Source organism: Peromyscus leucopus, chromosome 8b (genome assembly GCF_004664715.2).
Source record: "Peromyscus leucopus breed LL Stock chromosome 8b, UCI_PerLeu_2.1, whole genome shotgun sequence".
NCBI lineage: Eukaryota > Metazoa > Chordata > Mammalia > Rodentia > Cricetidae > Peromyscus > Peromyscus leucopus.
This window is the reverse complement of record NC_051086.1, coordinates 94,188,916-94,212,252: the sequence shown is the minus strand read 5'-3', so window position 1 is coordinate 94,212,252 and position 23,337 is coordinate 94,188,916. Positions and strand designations below refer to the sequence as shown.

Below are 23,337 nucleotides of genomic sequence, written 5' to 3'. Positions count from 1 at the left end.
CAAGACCTGGGTTTGATTGTAGCACCACATAGCAGTTTTATGGCCAGCCTGAAACTTTGAGACCCTTATCTCAAAATGGAAAAAAAATAGTGTATTATGCCTATAAAACTAGAAACATAACATTATTACTAGAGCAAGAAGTAAAGCAATTATGGTGAAAGATGAGGCCGGATTGTTACTGGGAACCAGTTTTTGATCTTGTATGTCCTACTGAGGAGGTTACTCTTATCTGCCATTCAAGTGGGGAGGACACTCAAGGTGTCTGTGTAAAGTAGTATTTAAAATTATACTTTATAGCCTTCAAGGCCATTTCAGGCCAGCCAGGGATACATAGTAAGACCCTCTATGAAAAAAGTTTTTTTGTCCTCGAACTCACTCTGTACACCAGGCTGGCTTCTGCTTCTGCTACCAAGTGTTAGGATTAAAGGTATGCACCACTACAACCTGGCTGAAAAAACAAATTTATTTATTTATTTATTTGTATTTTTTTTATCTACTTTCTATCTACCTGTCTGTCTGTCTACCTATCTATTTATTTATTTATTGGGTTTTCGAGACAGGGTTTTTCTGTGTTATAGCTCTGTCTGTCCTGGAACTCAACTCTGTAGACCAGACTAGCCTCCTGAACTGAAAAAACAAATTATTTTTTGGTTTTTCGAGACAGACTTTCTCTGTGTAGCTTTGCACCTTTCCTGGAACTCACTTTGTAGACCAGGCTGGTCTTGAACTCACAGAGATCCGCCTGGCTCTGCCTCCCTAGTGCCGGGATTAAAGTCATGCGCCATCACTGCATGGCGAAAAAAACAATTTTTAATGAGGGGTACTGGAACTCAACTCTGTAGACCAGGCTGGCCTCAGACTGAAAAAACAAACTTTATTTATTTGTTTGTTTATTATTTATTGGGTTTTCTTTTTTTTTTTTTTTAAAGATTTATTTATTTATTATGTATACAGAAGAGGGTGCCAGATCTCATTACAGATGGTTTTGAGCCACCATGTGGTTGCTGGGAATTGAACTCAGGATCTCTGGAAGAGCAGTCAGTGCTCTTAACCTCTAAGCTATCTCTCCAGCCCATTTTATTGGGTTTTCAAGACAGTGTTTTTCTGTGTTACAGCTGTCTGTCCTTGAACTCAAGTCTGTAGAACAGGCCCGCCTCAAAATGAAAAAACAATTTTTAATGAGGGGTAAAGTAGCATTATAGCTGTGGCTATAGCTGGGACTCAGTAATATAACCCTAAACTTAATCCCAAGTACTACGGAAAGAAGATTTAATGATAACTGTCAGCTTGAGGCTTTTTGGCGTTTAATATTATATTTTCTTCTATTCACATTGCTTCTTCATGAGAGGTTATCTCAGAGCAAGTAATAGTTATAGTTCTGTTTTATATCTTTTTTTTAGTGAGATCCCCCTTCCCAGTCCCTGACTTCTCAGAGTCATACTGAATTTCACACTAAATTGAACTCTGTTATGGTTACTAATTGAGATGTGGGGAGCCACAAGTCAACTTGATCAGTCAAGTTTCTACTCCTGCTCACTTAGTTCTGTGTACTCAAAGGTCTTCTCTCACCCTCCCCTCTGGTCTCCTTTGTCCAGGCATTCTTTTTTTTTTTTTTTTTTTTACTTATTTATTTTTTAAGATTTATCTATTTATTATGTATACAGCATGTATGACTGCAGGCCAGAAGAGGGCACCAGATCTCATTACAGATGGTTGTGAGTCACCATGTGGTTGCTGGGAATTGAACTCAGGACCTCTGGAGGAGCATTCAGTGCTCTTAACCTCTGAGCCATCTCTCCAGCCCTGTCCAGGCATTCTTAAGGAAGCTGGAGAGTCTCCTGGCCATATTGGTCTCAAGAGTGGCATGAGATGGCCAGGAGAAAATGTGAGAGGTTGTCAGCAATAGGGAAAGAACCATTTATAGTGGGGAGAAAAGCTAGGCTGGTTTCCATTGTATTTGTTATATAAGTATAAAAAAGACCAATTATGCACGGGTCTTTTGTTATTTTAGTTTTTTAAAATGAATGAGTGCCTCACTCTGTAACCTAGAGTGTCTTCTAACTCATAGTGATCCTCCTGCTTCAGCCTTCCAAGTGATGATCTATACCACACCCAACTTGAGGTCTACTGTATTAGAGGTACCTGGTTTTCTGTTGTAGAAGGCTACTAATAGTATGCGGCGAGAGACTAAATGCAGGGAAACCTGTTAAAAATACCATAAGGGCTAGAGATCGTTCAGTGGTTAAGAGTACTTCTGCTTTTGGCTAGCCAGGGTTTGGTTCCTAGTATGCACAGAAGAGCTCACAGCCAATTCCAATTCCAAGGCATCCACTGCCCATTTCTAACCTCTGAGGATTTTTTTTATGTTGTTTCAGTTTTTTCAAGACAGGATTTCTCTGTTAACAGTCCTGGCTGTCCTGGAACTCAATGAGATCTGCCTGCCAAGTGCTGGGATCAAGGATTCTTGCATGTATGCAGTGTGCGTAAAGTCATGCAGGCACACATACACATGTAAAAGTAATTTATATGCTTATATTGAGACAGTCTTAGTATGTAAGCTGCTGGCCTGGAACTCACTATTAAAGATTAGGCTGGCCTGGAACTCACAGCAGCCCACCTGCCTCTGCTCTGATGTTGGGATTAAAGGTGTGTACCATCACAGTTGGCACTGGGGGGTGGAGGAAGGGGAGAGTATCTTTAAGTCATTGGTGGCAGAGGCAGGTTGATCTACGTAATGGGACCCTGTCTGAATAATAAAATAAGTAGAATCCAAGAGAAATGGCCGAGATAGGAATAAGGAATATACTTAACTACAATGTAGTCATGTTTACAAAGGGAGTAGTCATAGATCTTAAATTCCAAATTAGAACACTTAAGAAGAAAGATTGCCAAGTAAAAGGTCAGAGGTGACATTAGTGGAGTGAAGGGTAAGCAAATATGCAGCACAATCAAGGAAAGGAAGTATAATATGATAGACCGTTAAATTTGGAAGAAATAAAATTGTTGAGTACTTGAAGATCATTTCAAAAGACATTTTAAAATCATGGTCTCAGAAAGTTTTCTTTGCTATTTCTATGTGTATCTATTTCTTGTCATTGGGATATAATATATAAAATAATAGGGTTTTCATTCTTTTATATATGCCAAAATTTGGCTGTACTTCCACATCAGAGTTTCAGGCTAGCTTCAGCTGTCTTTAGTATAATAAAGTAATAAATGTGCTGGGAATATAGCTTAGTATCAGAGTTTTTGCTTAGTATATGTGAGGTTCTAAGTTCAGTTCACAGCATTACAAGAAATAAACAAGGGACAGTGAGATGGCTCTTGTCAAGCATGATGATAGTTCAGTCCCCAGAACTCATAGGGAGGAAGGAGTGAACTGGCTCCTCCTGCAAGATGTGTTCTCTCTCTCTCTCTCTCTCTCTCTCTCTCTCTCTCTCTCTCTCTCTCTCTCTCTCTCTCTCTCTCTCACACACACACACACACACACACACACACACACACACACACACCCATGGCATACACACGGAAATAAAGACTAATAACTACCTTTAATCCCAGCACTGGGGAGGCAGAGTAGGCAGATCTGCCAGGCTAGTCTACAGAGCAAGTTCTAGGACAGCCAGGTCTACACAGAAAACCCTGTCTCAACAAAAAACAAAAACGAAAGAACTAAATAAATAACCAAACAAGTGAAGAAATACTTTTCTTAGTCCCTACTATGATTCATTCAGCAAATAATGCTGCAAATAATGCTGGTGAAGTTAAAGGCCAGCATAATTTCCATAGATATGTTCTTGCCATTTAACTTTTAGTTCTGCTTTGTTCCTTGAGTTTTGGGTCCACTTGAGACCTCAGAAGAACAATCCTCAAGAAATTTGAGGAGCTCTGTTTTTCTTGATAGAAGATAGTTTTTTTTTTTTTTACTGTTTTTCTTTTCTTGGGATTTGCTTATAAATTATTAAACTTTAAAATATTATGATCCAGATAAAGTGGCTCATGCTTTTAATCCCTACTTTCGTGAAGCTAAAGCTAGAGGATTATCATGAATTCAAGCCAAGACTGGATAACGTAGTGAGATCCTGTTTCATACAGTAAAGAAGGAATATTTTGGGCAAATGGGTAAAGATGTCCAGACACTTTACTATGAATGATAGTGGTTGATTTAATGTAAAATTTTGTTGCTGTTATTTTTCTTGTTTTAATATTCTGTCCTTTTGCTCATACTTTTGGGGAGCACCTCTTAGGATAACCTCTTTTCTTTACTATCTGATTATATAGTTATGTATGTACATTGGTGTTTTACCTATGTGTATGCCTGTGTAAGTATTTCTGATCCCCTGGAACTGTAGTCATAGTGAGCCACCATGTGGGTGCTTGTAATTGTCCTCTGGAAGAGCAGTCAGTGCTCTTAACGGCTGAGCCATTTCTCCAGCCCCTACTATCAGAGTTTTGTCTTACCTAAGCTATCAGGTACCTCAGCTGCTGTCAGTTCCTTCCAAAAAACTTTTGTTAGCATTTCATCTACAGAGGTAGCAATGCTATAAAATATATTAAAATAGACTGCTTAAATTTAGATAAATAAACAATAATTCTGAAATTCTGAGTAGTTAATAATTTTTAAGTAAGTGCCCCAATTTTATTTAAGATTTATTTTATCCGAGTGTTCTGTCTGCATGTACAACTTTATGCCAGAAGAGGGCATCAGATCCCACTACAGATGCTTGTGAGCCCATTGTGCTTGCTGGGAAGAACTCAGGATCTCTGGAAGCACAGCCAGTGCTCTTAACCTCTGAGCCATCTCTCTAACCCTATGTGTTTAATTTTCTTAAATTATTCCTTGACATCACTGTATACTGAGGGTTGGGAATGTAGTTCAGTAGTATAGCACTTAGCAGATACGTGTACCTGAGTTTAATACCTAGTACTACAAGAGATGGGGAGGAGGTTGAAGAGAGAGGGAGAAGGAAGAGGAGGAGGAGGTGGTGGTAAAATTAGACAGACACTACCAGAGTCAGAGATGATTGTGATTCCTTTAAAGGAATATGTATCAAACTGCATATGATAGTGCAGAGTCATAAAGATTATTGTTTGGGGACAGCCTGTAGTCCATAACAACATGTAGACTCAATAAAGAAAGCAGTGATTATCAAATTATGGTTTTTCTGACCAGCTCTATTGGTATTGTGTGTGGGCTTGTTAGAAATGCACATTCAGAGCCAGGTGTAATGGCTTTTGCCAATAATTTCAGCAATTGAGAAGCTGGCACTGGAGGATTACTATGAATTTAAGGCTAGCTCAGGGGAGTTCTTAGGCCTGCCTGGGTTTTAAGTGAGACCCTATCTCAAAAGAAAAGAAAGATAAATACAGATTTAGGAGCTCAGAAGTAGGTGTTGCAGAGTGCTTGCCAAATATGTGTGAGGCCCTGGCTTAATCCCCAGCACTGTGGGTGGAAAAGTATAGATTCATGAACTAAAACCTGTTACTGAATTCATGATTTATGAGAATGAAGCATAGGAAAGTTTTTTGTTGTTGTTTGTTTGTTTTTATGTGTTGTTAGGGATCAAACATAGCGCCTTTGGGTTGCATGTTCTCTGCCACTTAGCTGATTTCTCCAATTTTTGGTGCTTTGAGATAGGATCTTACCCTGAGGCCCAAGCTGGCCATGAACCTTGAACCCCTTGAGGCTAATGCCAGGATTAGAAGTGTGTGCCATCATGCCTGGCCTTACTATCTCTTAGTCTAGAACAGACCATTTCTTTTTTTTCTCCCTTTCCATCATTAGGTATTACTTTAGCAGGTAGGAAACACAGATGTCTAGTACCAAGTAAATATTTAAGCTGGCTGTTGGTGGCGCACACCTTTAATTCCCAGAACTGGGAGACAGAGGCAGGCCGATCGCTGTGAATATGTGTGAGGCCAGCCTGGTCTACAGAGTGAGACCCAGGAAAGGCAGGCCCAAAGCTACACAGAGAGACCCTGTTTTGAAAAACCAAATAAATAAATAAATAAATAAATAAATGAATAAATAAATAAAAATAAAAAAATTGAAAGGCCAAGTGTGATGTTGCACACCTTTAATCTCAGCATAAGGATGCAGAGAGGGTAGAGCTCCAAATTCAAGGTCAGCATAGTCTACAGAGTGAGGTTGAGGCCAGCCAGGGCTATGTGGTAAATTCCTGCCTTAAAATAAAAAATAATAAAAAAACAAATAATTAAAACCATTGTGGGAGATATGTACCTATAGTCACAGTTCTTGACAGGGTTCAGGTGAGGGGATTGCTTAAGTCTAGGAGCAGGAGACCAAACTGGGTAATGTATGTAGACTCCATGGTAAAAACGAAAATAAAAAATTAGAAATCAAATTTAAAAAATTCAATAATAGTATATGTCATTACAAACTTTTTCAGGAGAGGTACAACTTGGAGGGGTAAGCTTTAACTTTAGAAATACCAGGCATTAAAACTATTTTTTATAATTCTTTTAGGTGTTCAGTTGACACTTAAGTTTACAAGCGTCGTTTGAGAGCTACTCCTTTTACTTACGTAAATAAATGTTTGTTTGTTTTACAGTGGGCAAATCAAACTAGCAGATTTTGGACTTGCTCGGCTCTATAACTCCGAAGAAAGGTGAGGCATTCATCAAAACTACATGTGGGAAAGTTTACTTGTATCCCATGATTCAAGGCCAACTTTGGCATGGCAAGAGCATTCTCTCAAAAAAAAAAAAAAAAAGTAAAACTGAGTTTGGGGATTAGAGAGGAAACCTTTTAATTTTCTGATACTCTAAAATTCTATAAATTAGCCGGGCGGTTGTGGCACACGCCTTTAATCCCAGCACTTGGGAGGCAGAGGCAGGCGGATCTCTGTGAGTTCGAGGCCAGCCTGGGCTACCAAGTGAGTTCCAGGAAAGTCGCAAACCTACACAGAGAAACCCTGTCTCGAAAAACCAAAAAAAAAAAAAAAGAAAGAAAGAAAATTCTACAAATTACAGTGACTTTTAGAGCTCCTTAAATATTTGAATGTTGTTACCATCTAGATGTATTTTGTTTATTTGCTTGTTTTTTTGTTTGTTTTTGAGACAGGGTTTCTTTATGTTACACTCATGTCCTAGAATTCATCAGGCTAGCCTTGAACTCAAAAATACACCTGTAGTCTGTCTGCAGAGTGCTGGAATTAAAGAGTGGGCCACCATGCCCAGCCTTCACTGTTTTTTTTTTTTTTAATTTATTTATTTGTATGTATACAGTGCGCTGTCAGCATGTATGCTTACAGGCCAGAAGAGGGCACCAGATCTTACTACAGATGGTTGTGAGCCACCATGTGGTTGCTGGGGTATTGAACTCAGGACCTTTGGAAGAACAGAGTCCTCTCTCCAGCCCCCTCATTTTTTTAAAAAAGACTGTGTGTGTGTGTGTATTGCTTTCATACACTTAACTGAAAAGGTATCAAATCCCACTGAAATTTGAGTTGTGTGTGTCATGTGTGTTTGTATTTGTGTACATTTATGTCTTGAGTGTCTTCCACGTTTGCGGATGCTGGCATTATACGCATTTGCCACCATGCCATGCAGCACCTAGATCTTAGACACTGTCTGAATTCTTCAATCAGCCCTTCACTGAAATAAGTTAACACAAATTGGACTACAAGTTTAGTTACATATTTTCCATCAAAAGCCATTGTACATTTACAACCTGATGGTTTTATATTTCAGTCGCCCTTACACAAATAAAGTTATTACTCTGTGGTATCGACCTCCAGAACTGCTGCTGGGAGAGGAAAGATATACACCAGCCATTGATGTTTGGAGCTGTGGGTAAGACTCTTAACCTTTTGTTTTGTCTGTAACTCACATAGTATTAGCATATACTGTTCTGTCTCTTTATTAGCCATATGTCTTTCTTCCTAAGTGTATGCACACTTACACGCATACATAAATATAGATGGAAATTTTATTTTTTAAAAAAGGAAACCACTTAGCAACTTATTTCATTGGCCCAGTCTTTCCTGAATCTGGTAATGCTTCTGTCTCAGCCCCCAGTTAGCTGGGATAAGAAGCATATATCACTATGCCCAGCTTAGTTCAAGTCTTTTAGTTAACATTCCCCTTCCATCTCTCTTGATTTTCATTTGTTTCCTTAACAGTTTCTTTAGGGAAAGCTGGATCATCTGTTCTATAGACTTCTTGTAGTCTGGGTTTTTGTTGTCACTATCACAAAAAACAAAAACAATGCTAGGAATGGGATTATATAGCTCAATGACTTGCCTGTCTAATATAGTATGTGAAATCCTGTGTTTAATCTTCAGTATTGCAAAAGGCTAGTTATTTCATTTTGTTTTCTAGTTTTCAAAGTAGTAAGGTGGTTTTTCTACTGTCCTGAAAAAATAACCAGTGAGATTTGATTTATTTGTTTATTTGTTTATTAGGTTCATTAGGAACTGGTAGACTTACATGTTTGATGTAATAATTGTACTCTTTTTTAAAAATACATATTTGATTTGTGTATGTGTGTAAGAGGGAGAGAGAAGAGAATGAAGAGGAGAGAATAAGACAGAGCGGTGTGAGCATATGCCAAGTTTGTGGGAGTGCCCACATAACCCAGGAAAGGGTGTCCGATCCGCTGGAGCTAGGTAGGCAATTGTGAGCGTCCTGACATGGTGCTGGGAACCAAACTCTGGTTGTCTTCAAATAAAGCAAGTAGTCTTGATATTCTATCCATCTCTCCCTTCTTTACTGTATTAATTCTTGTTCAAACTTCCTAATCTTAGTCTAGTCTAAATTTGATCGGGTTAGTTGTTGAGTTGTCGTCTTCCTTGTTTTTTTTTTTTTTTTTTTTTTTTTTTTACTAGCTTTATATCTCTTAAGGAGTGTTCTTTTTATCTCTTTCCTCCCACCCCCTTCTCTTTCCTTCCTTCCTTTGATTTTCTACTCAGGGTCTCTCTGAGTAGAAACCCTGGTTATGTTGGTTTACTATATAGACTAGTCTGGCTTCATATTTGTGGCAGTCTTCCTGCCTTTTCCTCCCAAATGCTGGGGTTGTTAGTGTGCACCAACACAGATACTCTGAAAAATTTTTTCTTTTAAGATAAGGTCACATTTAGCCCAGGTTATCAACAAACTCACTGTATAGCCCAAGAAGTCCTTCAATTCCTAATTCATCTGCATCCAACTGCTAAGTGTTGGTATTGCAGATATATGTACCATTTCTGGCTTGAAAATGGAATTTAAAAGCTACATTTTTATATGTTAAGGATCAGTGTTTTTACTTTTATTTATTCTTTTGAGACAGGGTCCTGTTAGGTATCTCTGGCTGGATGGGAAGTTCCTTGAAGTTCTCAGGGCTCTACCTGACTCAGCCTCCCTCTCCCCTCAGGTGCTTAAAGGCATGTACCACCATGCAAGGGTCCTAAATATTTTAAATGGTTCACATTTGTGATTTGTATGTGGTGTGGCACCCTGCTGTCACCTTTTGTTGGTTATGAGTGCCACATACTTACTTCCTAAAGTAGTGTGTCATCTTTCCCATTTTCCCCCTTCCTCTATTGTAAGTTTTAAAGAGGAGTGCTATGGTTCTTATTTTTAAAATTCAACAAAATGGTAGCCTACCTTAATCAAATGATGCTTTAGTTAAGTTTAAATGACTGAAACTGGGTATATTTGTATTCAAAAGTACTATCTCATTTTATTATAGCTAAACTGGAAAGTTAACTCATTAAGGTGAATAAAGTAGAGCTAGATCCAGGGAAATTGAGTTCAGAGTCATCCTTGAAGCCAACCTGGGCTACATGAGAGACTCTATTTCAAAAAACAAAACAAAAGGAAAAACAAGATGCATGGGCAGAATTTATAGTTGTATTGGTGGGCTTTTTACAGTCTGTGCAACCTGCTTGCTTACTGTGATGACTAAAATGTTGATTACATAATAAAGAAGTCTTTCACACCAAAGGACTGGAAACAAACCAAAGAGAACTCTGAAGCAGAGCCAGTGTGGTGGCACATAGTTGTCTTTTTAGCACTTAGATATATAAATCTGGGTAGATAATAAGAAAAACTAGTTTAACAAATTATATGAAGCAATTGACAAGTGGAGTCAGGAGGATTAAGAGTTCAAGATATAGCTGGGTAGTTGTGGTGCTCACCTTTAATCCCAGAACCCAGGAAGCAGAGGCAAATAGAACTCTGAATTCATGAGGCCAGGCTGGTCTACAGAACAAGTTCTAGGACAGCCGGAGCTATATAGAAAAAACCCTGTCTGGAACTTGTGTGTGCAGGCGCCCCCCCCCCCCCATTCAGGATCTTCTGTTTCACTAGTAGGTTTAAAACTGTGTTTAGAAGTTAATTTGACAGTTAATATTGGAAACAAACTTTATTTATTCTTATTCTTTTTTTTTTTTTTTTTTTTCTTCCCCGAGACAGGGTTTCTCTGTGTAGCTTTGCGCCTTTCCTGGAGCTCACTTGGTAGCCCAGGCTGGCCTCGAACTCACAGAGATCCGCCTGGCTCTGCCTCCCGAGTGCTGGGATTAAAGGCGTGCGCCACCAACGCCCGGCTATTCTTATTCTATTGCTGACTAAAGTTTGAAAGAATTAGTTACCAGCTAGTCAAATTAGGGAAGACACTAGAAAAGCTAATAAAGGAAATTATAGGAGAAGTAAAAATTTGGGCATTTTAGGTTAAAAATGCTAATGAAGTGAGTCATAGTGATGCAGGCCTTTAATCTTAGCACTTGAGAGGCAGAGGCAAGTGGATCTCTGATTGAGGATAGCCTGATCTGTATAGCAAGTTCTAAGCCAGCCAGGTATACATAGTGAGGCCCTTTCTCAAAGAAAAGAAGAAAGAATTAAAGAAAGAGGAAGAAGGGGCCTGGCAGTGGTGGTGGTGGTGGTGGTGCATGCCTTTAATCCCAGCAGTTGGGAGGCAGAGGCAGGTGGATCTCGGTGAGTTTGAGTCCAGCCTGGTCTACAGAGTGAGTTTCAGGACAGCCAGGTCTATAAAGAGGAACCCTGTCTTGAAAAACAAAACAAAAAGAGGAAGAAGAAGAAGTAAATGCTGTAGAGGGGCTGGAGCCAATAAAGTTTGCTCAGTGATTAATAGCACTTGATGCTCTCACTGAGGAACCCAGGTTTGGTTCTCAGCATCAATCCATAACTCTAATCCTGGGGGATCTTAATTAATATCTTTGATCTCCATGTGCATGTGATACTCACATACATGCTCATACACACACAATACATATAATTTTAAATATAAATCTTGGGGGATGCAGAGATGGCTTAGCACTTAAGAGCATTTGCTGCTCTTTTTGAGGATAGCCATGGATCAGTTTCCAGTATACATAATAGGTAATACCTGTAATCCCCTGCTCAAGGGGATAAAATATTATTTCTAGACTCCAAGAAACCCACACATAAATAATAAAAAAATAAATGGTTTTTTAAGTGGGGGTTGAATATGATCCAAATACATCATATAAAATTCTGAAAGAATTAGTAAAAATACTCTATTTAAATGAAAATTGGTACAGAGCCCAGGGTGGTGATAGAAGTCTGAAATCCTGACATTTTGGAAGTGGAGGCTGGAAAATTGGGAGTTCAGGGCCAGCCTAGGCTGCATGAGACTATATGTTCCTAAAACCCAACAAAAAGTACATTAAAATAACCAATGCCATGATACTAGCATTTAAAAAAAAAATCTTTTTTGGAAACAGTTTTAGGTTGTCCTGAAACTCATTATAAAGACCATACTGGCCTCCAAACTCAGAGAGATACATATCTCTGCCTCCCAAATGTTAGGATTGAGGGATGCACCACCATTGCCCGACATGCTGCTGCTTTTTTAAGTTTATTTTATGTGTGCAGATACTTTGTCTCTGTGTATGTATGTATCTTTTCCACCATATGCCTGGTGCCTGAGGATCTCAGAAGAAGGTATTAGATCTCCTGAAAGTGGGATTACAGATTGTTGTGAGCTACCTTGTAGTTGCTTAGATATTGAACCCAGGTCCTCTTCAAAAACAAGTGATCTTAACCACTGAGATAGTTCTTTAGCCCTGATGTTTTTTTTTTTTTTTCTAAAGTTTTGTTTTGTTTTATTCATTTATACATGTGTAATGTGTATGCATGTGAGAATGAGGGAATGTGTGTTTCCCTTTTGTTCTTCACTGCTGGCCTAACTTCAAGGGATTCTCTTCTTGCCTTTGTCTCCCATCTTGCTATAGGATCACTGGGATTATAGGCACTCAATCACACTCAGCTTTATGTGGCTTCTGTAGATTCATACACAGGTCTCAATACTTGCTTTACCTACTGAACCATCTCCATAGCCCTGAGTGTCCATTTCAAAATAACAAAGGTATTTAGACAGAATTTATTTAAGTCTTGATTTAATTCATTTTATCTGATAACACATTGGTATCTTTGTAAATATATTGCCAGAGGGGTTATAATAGTATAGTATAGTTCTACAAAGCAAGTTAATGATTGTAAGTTAATAATCTCTTTGTAGAAACTGCTAACCAACCTTGTAAAATTATCTGTATTTCCTTAGATTACCATGGTGTGACAGAGATGAAGAACTCTTAGCTCCTTTTGCTTATAAAGGACTATTGTCTATAGGCAGCAGAGTTTGATCTGCTGGCAAATTTAAATCCTTTATAATGTCTGTTTTTACTACAAGGAGTTGTTTTTATCTTTTAGGAAACTGAGACACTGAAGTCCTGGGCTAATTTTACCACACAGTATATTGCATGTAACCCAAGATGCTATAAATGTTTATTGAGACACACTTTAGATAAGCTCAATGTATTTCTTTCTGACCTTTGAATTTTATTCTTTTTAGATGCATCCTTGGGGAACTGTTCACCAAGAAACCTATTTTTCAAGCCAATTTGGAACTAGCTCAGCTAGAACTGATCAGGTACAGTTACACATATGCTCTTAAGTGCTTGCGTATGATAAATAAGAACTTGTTGTTGTTGTTGTTGTTGGTTTGGTTTGTATCTTTGGAGCCTGTCCTTGAACTCACTCAGTAGACCAGGCTGGCCTCGAACTCACAGAGATCTGCCTATCTCTGCCTCTAGAGTGCTGGAATTAAAGGCATTCGCTACTACCACCCAGCTAAATGAGAACTTCTTAAACTTCTTTTACTTATAACCTATTTTCACCTGAGAAGTTTTTTACACAACCATGGGTAATAGATGTATATAATAAGTGTACAAATCAAACATTTACTGATGATAAATTTTGAATTGATTGTAAAGTAATTTTTGGCATAAACTTAATTTTACAATTTATTAAAGGTGAAGTTAAACTTGTATATTGATCAAATAGATATGCTTGTTTATTTTTACAATTAATTTTAATTTTTAATTTAAGTGTGGGCTCATGCATATAGATGTCAGCCTTATGAACTTACAACCTTTCCATCTTAGGATCCCATGATAGAAGAGAATGAATACCACTACTTGTACAATGACTTGCACAAACACTGATGGGCAGAACAGGCAAAGGAAGAAATAATCAGGGGGAAAAAAAATGAAGAAACCAAATGGGGCTGGACAGATGGCTTAGTAGTTAAGAGCAGTGGCTGCTCTTGCAAAGGATGTGGGTTCAATTCCTAGCACCCACATGGCAGCTCAGAACTATCTGTGGCTACAGTTCCAGGCAGTCTGACACCCTCTCAGACATACATGCAGACAAAACACCAATGCACATAAAATAAAAGTAAATTTAAAAAAAAGGAAACCAGGCATCGTGGCATGTGCCTTTAATCCCAGCACTTGGGAAGCTAGAGGCAGACCTGTTCTACATCGTGAGTTCTAGACAAGTCAGCAGCACTACATAGTGAGACCTTATCTCAACATAAATAATGTAAATAAAAGAAATAGTTGGAAATTCATTTAATTTTTTAGTGAAACTCTAGTGATTAACTCAAATGGCAGTTTCTAATATCAAATATTCTAACATAGTGCAATCTAAAAGTAATACTAATTTGATACTTACGTCCCTAAGAATGATGGTAGGGGGCTGGTGAGATGGTTCAGTGGTTAAGAGCAGTGACTGCTCTTCTAGAGTTCCTGAGTTCAACTCCCAGCGACCACATGCAGGCAAACAACCATTGATCGTGTGATCTGATGCTCTCATCTGAAATAAAGGTGTGCATGCAGATAGAGCACTCATACACATCAAATAAATAAATAAATCTTTTTAAAAAATGGAATGATGGGAGGGCTTTATTTATTTTTAATTTTTTTATATATTTTTATTTTATGTGCCTTGTTTTTTCATGTATGTATGTCTGTGTGTGGGTGTCAGATCTTGGAGTTACACACAGTTTTTAACTGCCATGTGTGTTCTGGGAATTGAACCTGGGTCCTCTGTAAGAGCAATCAGTGCTCTTAACTATTGAGCCATCTCTCCATCCGTAGAAATTTATTGAAAGCTTTCCCTTTTTTTTATTTTTGGGGGGACAGTCTTGGCTGTCTTAGAGCTTGCTTTGTAGACCAGACTGGTTTGGACCTCATAGAAATCCTCCTGCCTTTGGAGTGCTGAGATTAAAGGTTTGTACCACCATGCCTGGCTAAAGCCTTTGTTTTCCTTTCTTTTTTTTCTAGTTTGTTTTTTTCAAGACAGGGTTTCTCTGTTTACCCCTGCCTGACTGGAACTGGCTTTGTAGACCAGACTAGCCTTGATCCAACTAACTCTGCCTCCCAAATGCTGGGATTAAAGGCATGCACGACAAGGACACCCAACTAGTGTTTCATCATTAAGCCAGTATGTTTTTAAAAGAACCAAAAGCTATAAATACAGTAAGACACTGAGTTTACAACACGATAGTCTCAATTCTGAGCTGAGGTATTTCAGACAGTGTTCATCAGCATTCTCTGGGATTATATCACTCACAGTGCAAGGTTGTTGTGTGCTCAGTCAAGATTTCAGTGAAGTCATACAGCAAAACACTGGGGAGTGGTGCCAGAAACATCTCAGACTTATTACACAGTTGATTTTTAGTTTTTTGGGTTTTTTTATGTATTACTGTTGCCAAATTTGTCATGATCCAGTTATGCAATCATTAGTCATAACTCACTTTATTATCTTTTTAAAGATTTACTTATTTATTATGTATTCAATGTTCTGCCTGTATGTCTGCCTACAGACCAGAGGAGAGCACCAGATTTTAATTACAGGTGGTTGTGAACCACAATGTGATTGCTGGGAATTGAACTCAGGACCTCTGGAAGAGCAACCAAGGGCTCTTAACCACTGAACCATCTCTCCAGCCCCATATAACCCACACTTTTAAAACTAGATAATGAATAGATAATTGAGTCCTCCAATTTCTATAACATTTTTCAGTTATTCCATCAAATCATACAATAAATTTCTCTTTGCTCAGTCCAGCTTACCATCTCTTCTTTTTGTTAGCGTGTGGACATAGAAATTATGTTTTAGGGGACTGGAGAGATGGCTCAACAGTTGAGAGCTCTTCCTATTCTTGAGGAGGATCTGGGTTCTGTTCCTTATGTATTTGAGTGCATATATGTAATTGTACCACATGCATGCATGGTGCTGTTGGAAGTCAAAAGAAGGCATTGGATCCTGTAAAACTGGAGTTATAAAGCCTGCCATGTGGGTGCTGGAAACTGAACTTGGATCCTACTTAAAGTGCTTTAACCTTTGAGCCACCTCTCCACCTCTGTAATATCGAAGTCTCAACTTCATGTTTTTATTTGTAATATACAAATATGCTGTATTTGAGCACAGTGGTGCTTTTACTACCAGCTATATAGAAGGCCAAGGCAGTAAGAATCCTTTAAGCTCGAGAGTTCAGGGCCAGCCTTGGCAGTAATGTAAGTCTCCATCTCAAAAATAGAAGTAGAAAAAACTGGCAAAATGGCTCAACAGGTAAAAACACTTGCTTCCAACCATGCTTGATGGTACTCTCACATGATACTGGTACTCTCACATGATAATAGGAGAGACTACCAAAAGTTGTCCACTGAGTTTGATATGTACACAATAATAAATGTAAAAAAATTTGCTGAAAAAATATTTTTCAGACCGATCTCCTTGAAAAAAGATCCAACAAACCTCAGCTCCTCACATGATGCTTAATGGTTAGTGGTGGTGTCAGTGTTTGTAGAACCAGACTTACAGTGGCCCACCCAGTGAGATGGCTTCTTGGGTACACAGGTGCTTACCATTAAGCCTGACAACCAAAGTTCCTTCTGCAGGACCCACAGGGTAAAAGGAGAGAAATGGCATATGCACCACTTCCCATAAAAACTAAATAAATGTAATTGAACTCACTAAAACAATAAAAAGTAAAATGGGAGCTGGGTAGATGTCTCAGTAGTAAAGTATTTATCGTGTGGTTATGATAAGCTGAATTTGATCCTCAGAACCTAAATTTTAAAAAGCTAGATGTGGTGTTGCATGCTTGTGGCATCGGTGCTGGTGAGGCAGAAAGAGGTGATCTTGGCACTCATTGACTAGCCACTTTTGCCCCTTCAGCAAGCTTTAGGCCTCATGAGAAAGCCTTTAGGTGAATAACATTTAAGGAACATCATCTGAGGTTGGCCTCTATATGCACACACATATACACAAATAAAGGATGCTGTTTCTTTGTGTGGCTACTTTATTCTTAGGTGTAGCTCAGTTCAAGAAAAGAAGTGTAGCTGGGCCGTGGTGGCACATGCCTTTAGTCCAGCATTTGGGAGGCAGAGGCAGGCAGATCTCTGAGTTCCAGGACAGCCAAAGCTACACAGAGAAACTCTGTCTCAAAAGAAACAAAGAACATAATTCTCTGTGGAGTACATGTTTTCTTCCTCCTTCCACCATGTAGGTCCCGAGGCTTGAACTCAGGTCATAAGGTTTGGCAAGAGGAGCCTTTTCTCACTGAGCTGTCTACCCACAGTTTTTTTGTTGTTGTTGTTTTGTTTTGTTTTTGTTTTTTCGAGACAGGGTTTCTCAGTGTAGCTTTGCGCCTTTCCTGGGACTCACTTGGTAGCCCAGGCTGGCCTCGAACTCACAGAGATCCGCCTGCCTCTGCCTCCCGAGTGCTGGGATTAAAGGCGTGCGCCACCACCGCCTGGCAACCCACAGTTTTAAAATGTAATCTATGAATAGGCAATTTGGAGAAGGCTTGGAGAATGGAATTTGAACCTCTCTTGCTATACTTTGCTTTCTTCTTTTTTCCTTTCCTTTTTCTGTTCCTTTCCCTTGTTTTTCTTTTGGTTATTTTTGTTTGATTTTTCATTTTGAAGAAGAGTCTCTTTATAAGCCCTACTGACCACAAATTCACAGTCCTTTAACCTCAATCTCCTAAATGCTGGGATTATAGGCATTTATGACTTTTTTTTTCCTTCTTTAATAAAATAAATGGGAAAAGGTGATATATAACTCATTATTGTAATAGTAATACATGCTCAGTTATCTATAAACATTTCTTTCTTTTCAAAAAAGAAACAAAAGGGCTAGAGACATGGCTTAGTAGTTAAGGGCACTGACTGCTTTTCCAAAGGTCCTGAGTTCAATTCCTAGCAACTATATGGTAGCTTACAACCATCTGTAATCATGCAGGCAGAATACTGTATATATAATTAAAAAGAAAAAAAAAGAAACAAACAAACAAAGATAACAAGTCTCTGTAGCCCAGGTTGTCCTGGAAGTTGCTCTGTAGACTAGAATGGCCTTGAACAGAGATCCACCTGCCACTGCCTCCCAAGTGCTGAGATTAAAGGCGTACACCAACTCTTACAATTTGTACTGTTTGAAATTAATGCTCCTTAGTGTGGGGTGACCAATGTTTTTAATCTCAGCCTCTGGAAGAATAGGAAGGTTCTTGAACTCAGAGTTCAAGGCTATTCTGATCTGTGTAATGTTTCCTGGAAAGCCAGGGCTGCACAATCGAGATAACTGGTCCAAAAAAAGAAGATAAGAAATTAATTTTAACTAAATTGAATAAAATTGATGATGAGAATCTTCATAGGCAAGAACATGTTTTACAAAATATGTGAATCGTTTTGGATTGTACTTTCAGTACTTGCTGTCTTTCAGTATTTCCAGTATGTTTTCTTTTTCTTTTTCTTTTTCTTTTTTTTTTTTTTTGGTTTTTTTCGAGACAGGGTTTCTCTATGTCGTTTTGGTGCCTGACCTGGATCTCACCGTGTAGACCAGGCTAGCTTTGAACTCAGAGATCCACCTGGCTCTGCCTCCCGAGTGCTGGGATTAAAGGCATGCGCCACCACAGCCCTGCTGGGTTCCAGTATGTTTTCTTGTAACCAGTTTTCTTACTGCTTTTCCTTAGAGCAGTAAGGTCATACTTCACTTTTTTTAAAAATACCTACTAATATGATAAACCATAGATTTCCCCAGATCCCAGGAGATAATTTCTCCTTCAAGAACCTCTAGAAGTCATGATACTGATGGTTCGATTCATTGCACTTAGCTTTTGCTTTCTTTTCAGTCGTCTTTGTGGTAGCCCTTGTCCAGCAGTGTGGCCTGATGTTATCAAGCTGCCCTACTTCAACACCATGAAACCGAAGAAGCAATATAGAAGACGTCTAAGAGAAGAATTCTCTTTGTGAGTTTCACACAATCATATTATATCTCCTTTCTTTTTGCAGCTTTTGTTGGGACTTGACTTTTACTGTTAAGCCCAACTTACTACAGCAAACATTTTAATTACATTTTCTTTTTAAAAGATTTGTTTATTTTATGTGCATTGGTGTTTTGCCTGTGTGAGGGTGTCGGATTGCCTGGAACTGGAGGTACAGACAGTGTGAGCTGCCATATAGGTGTTGGGGCTTTCTAGGTATCTAGAAGAGCAGTCAGGGATCTGAACCACTAAACCATCCCTGCAGCTCCTTAATAATATTTTTGTTGTTTTGTTTTTCTGAGATGGTCTCACTGTGTATCCTTGATTGGCCTGGAACTCACTACAAAGACTAGGCTGGTTTTAAACTCATAGGGACTCATCTGCTTCTGTCTCCTGCGTGCTGGCATTCCATTAAGCCTAGTCATGTTCATTCATTCATTTATGTATTTGTGTGTGGAGGTCAGAAAACAATTTTTAGGAATCCGATCTCTTTTGACCATGTGGGTCCCAAGGGCATGATACTGGTCATAAGGCTTGGTAACAGATGCCTTTACCCGATGAGCTACCTTAACTAGCCCGTGGTAGAACTTTTATTTTCTATGTATGCATGTTTTCCCCTGAATGCATATATCTGTACCATGTTTGTGTCTGGTGCCTACAGAGGGTGGAAGAGAGTGTTGGATGCCCTAGAACTGGAGTTTGGAAGAGTGTGAGTTGCCATTTGGGTACTGGAAATTAAACCTATTAGGTCCTCTGCAAGAGAGTCTGGTGTTCTTAACCTCTGAGCCCTCTCTCCAGCTTTAGACATTTTATTTTTGAAGAGTTTGTTCTATCAGAACTTATTTCTAATTTTCTCTTCTGAAGGCCTTGTACAAATGAAAACCATTTTATTTAAAACAGTATGTGGATTTGCTTGTAGTCTTTTTGATCTTCCTGAGGAAAGAGAACAGAATTGTTGATTTTAATAGTTTTCACTTGCATTGTAGCATTTTTAAAATCATGGCTTAGATCTGTTGCTTGCATTAGCCAGCTTCCAATTTCCTTTGCTCAGTTTTACATGAAGATGGAAATTCAAATAACTTTTGATACAGGTTTCCAGGTTTGTTGTGAGTTTTTGATTTCTCTGTTTCTTTCTATAGCATTCCTTCAGCAGCACTTGATTTATTGGACCACATGCTGACACTTGATCCTAGCAAGCGTTGCACAGCTGAACAGACCCTGCAGAGTGACTTCCTTAAAGATGTGGAACTCAGTAAAATGGCACCTCCAGAGTAAGTATTGGTGACTGTACAATGATTCTAAACTTCCTCCTAGACTCAGAAAATGAGAAACTAAAAAAAAAAAAAAAGATTTATCAAAATCACTATGAATGATTATGTCAGTCCTGATGGAGTGTTAACTGTGAATAAGATCACATATATTAAATAAGGAATAGATTTAACAACCATATTTGTTCTAATCTGATTCAAGCTATTTTCTTTCTGTTTCTAGATCTCTAGTGTATATTGTGATAAACAATGTCTTTGAAAATATTCCTTGTAGTTTTTGCTCTTAACCATTCCTTCTGGTTTAATCATTTATGTTGTGACTATGTATTTCTCACACTGCAAGAACAGTTCTAATTTTAAATAGTTTGCATCATTGTCAGGTGGGTAACTATATTTATTTATTTTTTATTGAGACCAGGTTGTTCGTGAACTCAGAGATCTGCCTGCCTTTGTCTCCATGAATTTTTATGTAAACATGTAGTTTTGTTGTATGTCTTTCATCATTTTTTAATTTTTTTTTTTTTACTTTTCTTGTGTGTGTGTGTGTGTGTGTGTGTGTGAGAGAGAGAGAGAGAGAGAGAGAGCGCACGTGAGCGAGCATGCACACACATACACATAAGCTACAGCACTTGTGTAGAGGTCAGAGGACAACTTGGGAGTCATTGCTCTGGCTCTACCTTTATATATCTAATAAATTCAGGTGGTAAGGCTTCTGCTTCAAGTGCCTTTGTTACCTTAGCCATCTCCTGGGTCCTCTTTAATCACAATTTTTTGAATAGAATGTACACTAGAGGATCTTCAGAAGCTTTATGGCATATACAAGATCCTTTATCTTTGAACTTATCACTAGCAGTATTAATAGCTTTTGTGCTAGATTTATTGTTTATCGTTATTTATGTCAGTACTATGGTCCTTGCATGTGTTAGTCAAGTAAATATTTTACCACTGAGCCGTATTCCCAAGCCTCTTTTGTTTTTGCTAGTTTTTCTTGTATATTTGTTTGTTTGATTGATTTTACCTTTTTTTTTTTTTAATTTTTTTTTTTTTTTCAGACAGGGTTTCTCTGTGTAGTTTTGGAGCCTATCCTGGATCTCACTCTGTAGACCAATCTGGCCTCAAAGTCACAGAGATCTGCCTGACTCTGTTTCCCAAGTGCTGGGATTAAAGGAGTATGCCACCACTGCCCAGCGATTTTACTAAATTTTTATGTGTTTATATGAGTGGGTGCCCTTTGGGGCCAGGAGATGGTGTCAGATTACCTAGAACTTTCAACCTCCAGACATTAGTTCTGGGAACTGCACTCAAGTTTTGTGTAAGAACAGCACAAGTTCTTAACTACTGAACAATTTCTCCAGCCCTTTAGGGTGTTTGTTTTGGGAATTTTGTTTTGTTTTGTTTGAGGTAAACATTTGTAATCCCAGTACTTGGGAGGCTGTTCTGTGGAATCAAGAGTTCCAGGTTAGCCTGGGATAATATGTCTTGGGGGGGGGGGACGACGACGACAGAAAAGGGGATTTGGATAAGTACACGAATAGATTGGTAACCATAAAATTTTATTGCTCCAAAGTTCTGTCCAAATTCATTTATTATCATAGAGTTTTTATGTATAAGCTTTAACTGAAATTTGGGAACTATACATAATTTTGTTCATTTGTTTGTGTTTTGAGACACATTGTAACCCTGGGTGATCTGGAACTTACTAAGTATACCAGGCTGGTCTGAAACTAACAGGATCCCAACTTCCTCTGCCTCTTAGTTGCTAGTATTAAAGACATGCCCAGCAAAACTCCATTAATGAAAATGTTGATGATATCTAAACATGGAAATTCAATGGATGATATGTACACTAGTGATTTAATCATGATGTGTTTATATAGTTCCAAGATTTGTAGCACCATTGCTTGTCTTTTTGCATTGTGTGTGTTCATACTCTTGCCAAGCTACATGTGAAAGGTCAAGGCAAGTTGTCGGAGTGGTTCTCTTTTTCTATCATGTGGATTCCAAAATTGAACTCAGGTTGTTATGCTTGGTGGCAAGGTTCTTTATCTTCTGAGACATCTCCCAGCCCCTTTCCTAGGCTTTCATAACTATTAGTAAGCTGTTTGTCTCTGTACTTGTATTTATCCTCAGCTGAAACATGGCCAGTAAAGTTCTCTTTATTAATTTTATACCAACATAAAACAGTATTTGTCTACATAGGAGTTGGTTCTAGTATTAACAAGGTCCTTATTTCTTACTGCATAAATACTTGCATGAACTACCACCTGCCATGATTCTTTTTACACTGCATTCTAACATTTTTGTTTCTTTATTTCTCATGTTCTTTCCTTTTTTTCTGTTTTAATTCATTATTCTTCCATTTACTTACTACTTACTCCTCCTTTGTATTTTTTCAGTCTACCTCACTGGCAGGATTGCCATGAATTGTGGAGTAAGAAACGTCGACGCCAGCGACAGAGTGGTATTGTAATAGAAGAGCCACCTCCATCCAAAGCTTCTCGAAAAGAAACTACTACCTCAGGGACAACAGCGGAGCCTGTGAAAAACAGTAGCCCAGCACCACCTCAGCCTGCTCCTGTCAAGGCAGAGCCTGGTCCTGGGGATGCAGTAGGTCAGTGCTGGGATGGAGCCTTCTACTTCTATTAAGTGCGCTTGTGTGGACTTGAGGGTAGAGTGTATATATGTTCATATCTCTGTGGAATATTAGGAGAGAGACTGTTGTCCTCATTTCTGAGAAGATAAAACCTTATTTTCTATTCATGGTTCAGAAAGTTTACAGTAGAGTATTTTCATTCCTTGAATTAAGGAATACTATATTTCTTTTAGATTTTGTGTGTGGCAGAATCCAATCAATTAAATAAGTAAAATTTAAGGTTGTTTGCTTGTGACTTTTTTTTTTTATTTGTTCATTTTATTTACATACATGGGTATTTTGTTAGCATGCACATCTGTGCACTGTTTGTGCTTGATGCTAGCAGAGGCCAGAAGAGGATGTCAAATCTCCTGAGATTAGAGTTAGAGGTACTTGTGACCTGGCATGTGGGTACTGGGAATCGAACCCAAGTTCTCTGGATAAGCAACCAATGATCTTAACTACTGAGCCAGCTCTCTAGCCCTTGCTTTGCTCATGGCTTTTTGACAGTAATTTAGAGTTAGTTATGTTAGATTTGAAAAGGCTTTGGAACCCAGTCTTGTCCAATCGCAATTGTGAAATGTAGTTGGTCTTGTAGACTATTACTGTTATACTAAAACTATCAAAATAACCATTAGGACAAATAATTTCTCCTATAATATCACAGCTTTTTTTAAACTGCCTATCTTTTTCATTTTCTCTTCTATATCAACCCAGTGGCTTTGAAATTAGGATCTTCCTGCCTCAGCCTTGAAAGTAGCTGAGACTACAATATTATTTTTAACATTTGGTACACATTAAAATCATCCAGTAAACTTTAAAATAAAATAACCTCAGATCAG

General features: G+C 38.4%; 1 protein-coding gene across 13 annotated transcripts in view; it reads left to right on the top strand.

Annotated features, from left to right (window-relative positions):
* The window catches only part of Cdk12 (cyclin dependent kinase 12), a 112,802-nt gene that overhangs the window by 26,011 nt on the left and 63,454 nt on the right, over positions 1-23,337 (top strand). For all 13 annotated transcript variants that reach the window (XM_037200875.1, XM_037200874.1, XM_037200873.1 and 10 more), the window contains exons 7-12: positions 6,573-6,629; positions 7,714-7,815; positions 12,836-12,913; positions 18,464-18,580; positions 19,735-19,866; positions 22,260-22,474. In XM_037200875.1, the coding sequence (XP_037056770.1) occupies positions 6,573-6,629; positions 7,714-7,815; positions 12,836-12,913; positions 18,464-18,580; positions 19,735-19,866; positions 22,260-22,474 (701 nt within the window). The remainder of the gene's footprint in view (positions 1-6,572; positions 6,630-7,713; positions 7,816-12,835; positions 12,914-18,463; positions 18,581-19,734; positions 19,867-22,259; positions 22,475-23,337) is intronic.